The sequence below is a fragment of the Anticarsia gemmatalis genome, chromosome 29, assembly GCF_050436995.1.
Source record: "Anticarsia gemmatalis isolate Benzon Research Colony breed Stoneville strain chromosome 29, ilAntGemm2 primary, whole genome shotgun sequence".
NCBI lineage: Eukaryota > Metazoa > Arthropoda > Insecta > Lepidoptera > Erebidae > Anticarsia > Anticarsia gemmatalis.
Genome location: NC_134773.1, coordinates 4310747 through 4320830, shown reverse-complemented (window position 1 = coordinate 4320830; position 10084 = coordinate 4310747). Strand labels below are relative to the sequence as shown.

At 39.5% G+C, this 10084-nt stretch overlaps 1 protein-coding gene across 1 annotated transcript; it reads left to right on the top strand.

The window, feature by feature from the left end:
• Positions 1-1937: 1937 nt before the first annotated feature.
• On the top strand, positions 1938-10031 carry LOC142985132 (putative trypsin-6). The gene is made up of 10 exons (XM_076133117.1): positions 1938-2052; positions 3819-3916; positions 4156-4226; positions 4667-4728; positions 5159-5328; positions 5937-6040; positions 6535-6693; positions 7179-7314; positions 9142-9288; positions 9856-10031. The coding sequence occupies exons 1-10, from the start codon at positions 1989-1991 to the stop codon at positions 10009-10011; spliced, it is 1167 nt and encodes a 388-aa protein (XP_075989232.1). The 5' UTR covers positions 1938-1988; the 3' UTR covers positions 10012-10031.
• The last annotated feature ends 53 nt before the right edge of the window (positions 10032-10084 follow it).

The window sequence follows — 10084 nt, the reverse complement described above, 5'->3', positions numbered from 1 at the left end:
CAGATGACCGTGTGTGAGCTGTCCAATCTATACTAATCTATACTAATCTATACTAATATTATAAAGCTGAAGAGTTTGTTTGTTTGTTTGTTTGTTTGAACGCGCTAATCTCGGGAACTACTGGTCCGATTTGAAAAATTCTTTCAGTGTTAGATAGCCCATTTATCGAGGAAGGCTATAGGCTATATATCATCACGCTACGACCAATAGGAGCAGAGTACCAGTGAAAAATGTTACAAAAACGGGGAAAATTATGATTCTCTTATGTGACGCAAGCGAAGTTGCGCGGGTCAGCTTGTGAATGATATAAAGAATGATATAATTATTATCGTCGGTGTGACTACATACGGCCGGCAGTGTGGAACCATTGGCGGCACAGATTTCCCTTACCTCATTCACATCCATACATCTTGTCATACAAGACCTTTACTTTAACTCTTACAAACATACAAACACGATTGCGTCTATGGTCTGGGCAGTAGTGTAGACTAGTGATCACAAGGTCTCGGGTTTGATTTCCGGGTCAGGTAAGTGATATAGGTTTTTCCAATTTAGATTATTCTCAATAAATACTGCCTCTGTAGCGCGGTCAGCAACGCTTGCTGATCATAAGGTTCCAGATTCGATTCTCGATTCGGGCAAAGTACTATTGATGTTTTTTAATAGATAACTAGCTGACCTGCGGAGCTCCGCTCACGCTTTCTTGTTTTTATTTAATACAGCGCATTTTCACAAATAATTCAAGACCAAAATTAGCCAAATAGGTCCAGCCATTCACGAGTTTTACGAACAAGCAATTCATTTTTATAGAAATATGGATTTTTTTATAGATTTTCAGTATTAAATTATTTTTAAAAGTAGCCCGGAGTTTGGTAACATATCCGGTATATTGCAATAGGCTCGCCTCCTATTACATGGGACTAACATTGTTAATGGCGAAACGTGAGTGTATTTCGTACAATTTTACTTATAGTATATTATATTTCTTTTAATAAACTTATGACCTTTGATTTGCGGTCAGACTTATGTATTAAATAAATAATTATGTATTTACTAGCCAAACAGGTTACAAGGAAAACGGGTAACATAACTACAAAACCAGTTTTTTAAGGAAAATATGCAATATTATTGACACATCACTATGACGATATATTGATGAACACTAAATAATACAAACATACATACATGAAAGGCGCCCATAGCCAGTTGCCCTCACCGGTCGGTAAATCATCTGTGGGTTAAGCACCCTTGGCGCGGTTATTCCATAGATTGGTGACCGCATAGTGGTATTTGAGCTGGGCGTCTCCGTGCTTCGGAAAGCACGTAAAAAGTCGATCCTGGTTATTGTCAATAAAGATAACAGTCGTTAAGCCATGTCAAAGGCCTTCGGGCTTGAACAACTTTGACACCAGGTTGACCACTAACCATACGATAAGAAGAAGAAGAAAACTTAACTCTTATGATGACAATGGAAGTAACACCGTCAGGTTTTAAATTGGTATACCCAAATTAAGCCGGAACGCCTTGCCGGCGGGAGAGCCTGCCATGATCCCGCCTCCCCCTAGAGTGGGACAGTTAAGCATTTTCCTGACTTTAAAAAAATGGGGTTACTCTTCCTCTAGAAATAGTCGCTCTCATACCCCCGGTTTCTGAGGTACATTTAACGGTAGTTTATCTATTCAATAGCGTTTAAACTCATATAAAAAACGCTATTGAATAGATAAACTACCGCTAAATGTGCTCAGAAAACGGGGTTGGACAGAAAACGTTAAGATTTTTTTTGCACCGAATCGGGCTTCGTACCCGCAACCTCTATGCCGTATTTGTACACTACCAAATAATCCACAGATTAAATAGTTAGAACATATTTCTTGACATTTGACCACAACAGGTCGAGTTAATTTTTTATATGTCTCATCTTGTATATAAACAGTGTATGTCCAAACGGGTCGGAGTGTGGTCGGCCATATTGTGAAATAAATATAAAAATGTATAAATTATTAATATTTACATCGTTTTTATCAGTTATTTGTGCAGTGGATTTAGAAAAAGGTATTTGTTTTTTATTTAATACTACTACAAGTAAGCAGTGATAGCCGAGTGGTTAAAGGTACCCTCCCGCGCATGTGGTTGCAGGTTCGCACCCGAGGCTACACACCAATGACTTTTTCAAGTGATGTGTGTATAAGAAATAATGATCACTTGTTCCAACGGTGAAGGAAAACATCGTGATGCAACCTTGCATGTCTGAGAGTTGTTTAAATCAGTTCTTGAAGGTATGCAAAGTCCCCAACCCGCAAGTGGTCAGCGTGGTGGACTCCATTGCCCAGCAGTGGGACTTTAATGGCTTAAATTAATTTGTTTATGCTTGTTTTCTGTTCGCGTAAAACTATTATTGGAAGTAAGCAGTTTCCAAGTTAATCTAAGTTATAAGCTATCAGTGCAGCAAATTAAATTAAAATCTGTTCAGTAGTTTTGGCATGAAAGAGTAACAAACATACAAAATAGTAATGTCCTAGCCGACATCGGGCTACGGCGTTTTGTTAATTCTCAAAAAAGACTTGATATTAGTAAATTAGTGTTTTTATTTATTTTATCGTATGGTTAGTGGTCAACCTAGAGTCGAAGTTGTTCAAGCCCGAAAGCCTTTGACGTGGCTTAACACCTGTTATCTTAATTAACAACAAATGAGACTAACTTTCGCGGAGACGCTCAGTTCAAGGACCAGTAAGCCACCCATCAATGAAATGACTGGGCCAAGCGTAGCTTAACCGTGAAGCCAACTTTTCTTGTGTATTTTAAATACTACTGAACCGATTAGGATGAAATTTGGTTTGTAGGTAGCTGAAGACCCAGAATAACACATAGGCTACTTTTTATCTGTTTCCGAGGATCGATATTTACACGGGAAGAGTTTCCACGCAGACGAATTCGCTGGTGGGAATTCGCTTTTACGAGATTACTGTTATAATCCTATTTATGTAAATGATTGCATCTTAACCTTGAATTATCAACAGCGGTCAGTAGAGGGCGTGGTATTTCAAAACTAGTATTTCTTGAACACAAAATCAATTTAAAATAATGATTTAATCACGAAAACGTTTTGATCCACAAATTATAGCTCTAAAGAAATAATGATCACTTGTTATAATGGTGAAGAGCTATGATGATGATAGGTGTGAGCATGCGCTTCTTACACAAGTGGTCGAGGGTTCGTACCCAAGGCTACACACCATTGACATTTCGCAGTGATGTGTGTATTAGAAATAGGGTTGCCATCCCTGCGGGTTTCCCCGGATTTGTCCTAGTTTAAAGGGCATCCGGGGAGCGTCCGGGGAAGGTTTCATTTGTAGACCGGGTTTAAAAATAAAAAAATAAATAAAAATTGAGCCGCCTGCGAGACACGCACTATGCTCGCACACCACGATCAACCGACGAACCAAGTATATTCACCGTTTTCCCACTCCTCCCGTCGCGGTTGCTCTTCTTGTAAACATGTCCGGCTTTCGGACTCTTAAAACCGGGGTTTTCACGCGTCTTGTCCGGTTTTCCAAATTTTAGAAATGGCAACCCTAATAAGAAATAATGATCACTTGTTCCATCAGTGAAGGAAAACATCGTGATGTGACCCTGCATGTCTCAGAATTGTTTTACATAGTTCTCGAAGGAACGTAGAGTCCCCGCACTTGGCCTCACCGGCGTGGTGGACTCACCTATTTCTAGCCGCGTAGTGGTACTTGAACTGAGCGTCTTCGTACAACTTTGACACTAGGTTAACCACTAACCATACGATAAAATTAATAAATTCTTTGTTTTAGATGACCTAGCAGTCTGCGACTGGGAGGGGGTGAAAGGAAAGTGCGTGAGTCCTCACCGATGTTTGACCAGCCTTGGTGAAAGAGAACCTAAGCACCCTGTGAGTATGATCACCCATCCATTTCTATACCTTTTCGGGTTTTTCGGGAAAATCCCTTCGGATACCCGATTTTCCTTGGACATCTTATAAGAAAGAATTCTGATCAATTCTACCCCCAAGGGGATAAAATAGGGGATGAAAGTTTGTATGAAAATTCTGTCCTAAGTCACAGACCACGCGGACGAAGTCGCGGACAAGAGTATTATAATCATATACTATATAATTATGTATTATTACAGACTTGCTCCGAGAAGAAAGGCGAAGAATCATTCATTTGCTGTACCGACTGTGAACTAGTCAAAAATGCCAGGTAATTAACTTACAACCTAGCCGTCTACTTTTCTTTTCAGTATAGATCATTTTACATACAAAGCTGACTTACCGCCGGTTTCTGAGTAACATTTAGCGGTAGTTTATCTATTCAATAGCGTATATAAAACTCATATAAGAAGACGCTATCGAATAGATAAACTACCGCTAAATGTACTCAGAAATCGGGGATGAATGACACAAAATAGTATAGGCTAGACGAACTAGGTGGCGCAACTGTACTTGATTTAGTTCATGTCATTGCGTATAGATGGCGTTCAGAAATCATTAGAAACCTGCTACAAAATACTGAACTTGATTTAGATCTTGTATCTATCGGTAGATGGCGTAAACGATATCTTTATATTTTGTTTTTAAATCAATATTTCTGAGACTTTTTATGTACTTCTATTGTAACTACAAAAAAAAATATTATTTCAGTAATGCAGTCTTAAGCCCTACTTCTGGATTATATTGGAAAGATGGACGCAAGGCTTGGGATCGTGAGTACATACATACATATATAATTACTAGAGACCGCCCGTGACTTCGTCCGCGTGGAAACCCTTCCCGTGTAAATCCCGATCCCTCGGGAACTCTACGGGGATAAAAAGTAGCCTATGTGTTATTCTGGGTCTTCAGCTACCTATATACCAAACTTCAACGTAATCGGATCACTAGTATTTGCGTGAAAGAGTAAGAATCACCCATAAATACATAAATAAATCAATATCATTGGACAACTCACACACGGTCATTTGATTCCAAACTAAGCAGAGCTTGTACTGTAACCAAATAACTGATAAACATACTTATATACTTGTAAATACATACTTATATAGATACATTAACAAGCTCAGAACAGATACTCGTGCTCATCACACAAAGATTTATAAAGTAAGTTACATAATTATAGTGTATTTCCTTCAACAGAGTGTCTCCAGTACTTACAAGAGCTCCCACTAGAATGCCGGCTGGACGGCTTCTACGCAGGCATCAGCAGACACCTGGATGAAGAGAAACAATGTCATCAGTATGGTCTGTGGGCTATCGGCGGCGCCCCCAGCCCTGGGAAGATCCCACCTTCTCAGCATCCTTATGAGGTAACATTTATAATGCAACTGCTTCCAAGGACATGATTTTATATGTATGTACTAGCGGACCCGACAGACGTTGTCCTGTCTACACGTCTTTAATTTGTAAAAATTAATTAAAAAATAATATTATTTGTGCGATCCTCAAATAATTGTTTCGGGTCTGGTTGTACTTTGTGTCCGTTGTTTGTATGTTTGTAAATTCCCCGCGACACAAGAGCAATTCTATAAGTGTGGGAGTTGTCTTTTTTTAAGATTTTCACCCATTCTCTCTTACTAGCTGACCCGCGCAACTTCGCTTGCGTCACATAAGCGAGAATGGGTCATATTTTCCCCCGTTTTTGTAACATTTTTCACTGGTACTGCTCCTATTGGTCGTAGCGTGATGATATACATATAGCCTAAAGCCTTCCTCAATAAATAGGCTATCCAACAGTAAAATATTTTTTCCTGAGATTAACGCGTTCAAACAAACAAACTCTTCAGCTTTATAATATTAAGTAAATATTCTAATATTATAAAACTAGTTTTTGTTTGTTTGTTTGAACGCGCTTATCAGGAACTACTGGTACGAATTAATAGTCATGAACAGATAATAATGCCTTATTATTCTCCAGGCTGTCATGGGTTTCGGCAAGGACCTGGAGAGCGTGAGCTGGCTGACATCTGGTACCATCATCAGCGACAGATTCATCCTTACATCAGCTCATGGACATATCACGTGAGTATTAAATCTAAATATATATATATAACTCAAAAGTAACTGACTCCCGGTTTCTGAGGTTTATGTAGCGGTAGTTTATCTATTCAATAGCGTTAAAACTCATATAAAAAACGCTATTGAATAGATAAACTACCGTTAAATGTACCTCAGAAACCGGAGGATAGTGATCTATCAAAACACAGCACAAACCACTGGACTACCTGAATACCAAATTTCAGCTCGATCCGACCAGTGGTTTAGACTGTGCGTTGATAGATCACTATGTCAGTCAGTTACCTTTAAGTTATAGGCACCTTTAAGTTATATATGTATAATTAAACTAGCTATACATATAAATAAAAAAAAAGTGTCACTTAGGAGTATGAAGAATAAATGTTGGCCAATTCTCAGACCTACTCAATATGCTCACAAAATTTTATGAGAATCGGCCGTTTCGGAGCAGTACGGTAACTAACATTGTGACTAGGAAATTAAAAATAAGGATTTTTCAGGAGCAAAGGCGAACATCCACTAAAATACGCAGCATTAGGAGTGAAGAACAGAACGGAAGATAAGAAAAACTGGCAGATCATTGGAGTGAAGAAGGTCCATCAGCATCCGAAGGTCGAGGAACGGTACAACGACCTCGCTCTCATAGAACTGGAGACTCCGTTAGTAAATTGACATTTCGAATAATCAAATCAGGAGCTCGTGGCTTAGTTAACAACAGCCGCGCGGATCGATCTTTGAAGTTAAGCTGTGCTTGCCGAGGTTGTTCTGTGGATGGGTGACCATCTTATACATATCGAGTTCCTCCGTGTTTCGGAAGGCACGTTAATTTGTGGGTCCCGGCTGTCATTTTCGAAGATCTTTGACGGTCGTTAACAGTAGTCAGAAGCTTGAAAGTCTGACAACCAGTCTTACCGATGGGTATCGTGTTATAACCCAGGTAACTGGATTGTGGAGGTCATTTACAAAGATCTTTGACAGTTGTCAAAGATCTTTGTAAATGACTTATGAATTAACTTGTGTAATATGGTCACCCATCAACCTCGGCAAGCGTCGCTTAACCTCAGAGATCTTCCCGCCGGCTGTTGTAACTTAGCCACGAGTACTGCCATTATAAAATAGTGCTAACTTAATATTTGTTTTGCAGGATTGTCTTCAATAAAGACGTACTACCAGCTTGCCTCCCGGATCCGTCCGAGGTCGTAAACGTGACTGTAGCCAGCGCCCCCTCATGGAAAGAATCTGATATGGACTTCACTACCTTTACCGATACCGCAAAAATTGTGAGTAATTTTTAAGACTGTTTCTTAGGCTTTTGTTTTTTTTGCTTAAAAACAAAAAAAAGTGTCACTTAGGGGTATGAAAAATAGATGTTGGCCGATTCTCAGACCTACTCAATATGCTCACAAAATTTTATGAGAATCGGTCAAGCCGTTTCGGAGAAGTACGGTAATGAAAACTGTGGCGCGAGAATTTTATATATTAGATAGTATTTTGTTTATGCACTGTTTTTCAGTGTTCCGTGGCTAAAAGGTAAAAACAGTACCCTATTACTAAGCCTCGACTGTCTGTCTGTCTGCCCGTCTGTCTGTAGGCTGTATCTCATAAACCGTAATATAGTCAAATTATGGTACACTTACAAAACAATCACTACAGCGACTTTGCTTTATACTATACATAAAGCAATGTCGCTTCCCGCGTCTGTCTCTTTGTCTGTATGCTTATATCTTTAAAACTACGCAACGGAATAAGAAGTGAATTTTTTATTAGATAGGGTGATTCAAGGGACGGTTTATGTGTAATAGAGGCCGCCCGCGTGGAAACCCTTCCCGTGTAAATCCCGATCTCTCGGAAACTCCGGGATTAAAAGTAGCCTATGTGTTATTTTGGGTCTTCAGCTACCTATATACCAAATCATCGTAATCGGTTCAGTTGTATTTGCGTGAAAGAGTAACAAACATCCATACATATAATTATATATACGTAAATTCACACAAACTTTCGCATTTATAATATTAGTAGAGCAGTGATAATCGAGTAGTTTAACTTGGCACCTCTAACGCAAGTCTTTGCAGGTTCGAACCCGAGGCAACACACCAATGACCTTTCGAAGCAATGTGTGTATGTGTGTACGGGAGGAGACGCTTGCCCAGCAGTGGGACATTAATGGGTTAATAATTTAATATTAGTAGGATAGTAGGACTTACGCAGTAGCAGCAACGTCGAAAGGCTCGCGAGCTCGGCACCGGCGCGTCTCGGTCCTGTGACGACACTGACAGTTCATGCGGCGAAAACATAACTACCCACTTACGACTTATTATCACTTAGATATACTGTTACTACTAATGATATAAAAAACTAAAATAAAAACGATAAATAAAATAAATAAATAATTATCATTGGACAACTCACACACGGTCATTTGATTCCAAAGTAAGCAGAGCTTGTACTGTAACCAGATAACTGATAAACATATTCATATACTTCTAAATACATACTTATATAGATAAATAAATAAGCGTCCTTTTTACGTAAGGCTAAGTTAAATTTAGTTTTTAGCTCGCGGAAGGCACCGGTAAATGTGACAAGGCCACAGGTTCCCGCGGCACTGGCGGGATTAGAACAAACGGTGTGGCAACGTCGCCACTAGGAAAGAGAGACTTTATTGTAGAAGCATTCTTTCTCATTTTAGTTTCATTGATTCGAATCTCATATGACTCGTGAGCCCGGTGAACGAACTTTACTTGAAATAATATTTAAATTTTATTCGAGTTAAGTTTAATTGAGTAAGTTTATTATGTACAAACTATAAAAATCGTATTATATAAATGAAAATGTATTGCTAAGCGCAAAACACAAGAACGGCTCAACTAAATCTACTTATTATTTTTGTAAAATTGTCTTTAAGACACGGGAAAGGTTTTTATTGAGCGAAATAAACAAAAAAAGCAAAGAAAATTCGTGAGAAAAGCTACGCGGCCCAGCTAGTTAGTTAATAAAGTTATTTGTTCAAAAATAAAACAAAAAAAGAGGGTCCTTAAGGTATAAAAAGAAAAGGCGCGAAACGTCCACCATCTTGTTTTAAACGTCAAATTTGTTTTTTTTTCTAGGTAAAACTGACACAGCTGTCAGCCAGTGAGTGTGATGAAAAGATAACGGAACAAGAGCTGCCTATACCAGTGTTTTATAACGCTTTTCTACCTAATGGCATAGACGATAACACTCAACTGTGCTATGGAAACAAGGATACTTGTTTGGTAAGTTACATAACTGCCTCTGTGGCGCGGTCGGTAGTGTGTGCTACTATCGCACGAGAGGTCTCGGGTTCGAATCCTAGACGGGCCAAAGTCTTTTCTGATGTTTTCTTAGAAATTGCCCGGAGTAAGGAAGTTGAGGTCGTAGACTGCATCACTCAGAGAGTATGTAAAGCCGTCGGTCCTGCGCCTGACCTCTTACTGGTCGTGTCGCTCACACAGGGTTATGAGGGTGATGGAATAGAGAGTGTACCTGTGTATTGTGCACACACTTGGACACTATAAACCAAGTCCTGCACCGTTGGCCAGCTTCAATGAGACTAACAGCTGTAGCCCGGATACCGGCTAGGACAATTTACAAATTACGTGTCATATGGTTAGTGGTCAACCTAGTGTCAAAATTGTTAAGCCCGAAGGCCTTTGACGTGGCTTAACGACAACAAGTACCGACTTTTTACGTGCCCTCTGAAGCACGGAGACGCTCACCACGTGACCACGTGCGTTATTACCTATGTCTATTTGTCTGTGCCATAACTGCTAAACAAATGTATCATTTTTATTCTATTTCAGCATACGATCGGCAGCCCAGTAGTAGTTGATAGATACATATCCTGGTGTGTGTCTACCGTGGTCGGAGTGAGCGCGTACAGCGACACATGTGGAGTCAGTGTGTATACGAGAGTACAACCTTATGTGCAATGGATCACCGATATTGTGTGGCCTTAATAATAAAATGTTAAGAAAGACTTGTTTTTAATTCATTTATCCTGTTTTTCATGTATCCTGGAAGTGCGCTGCA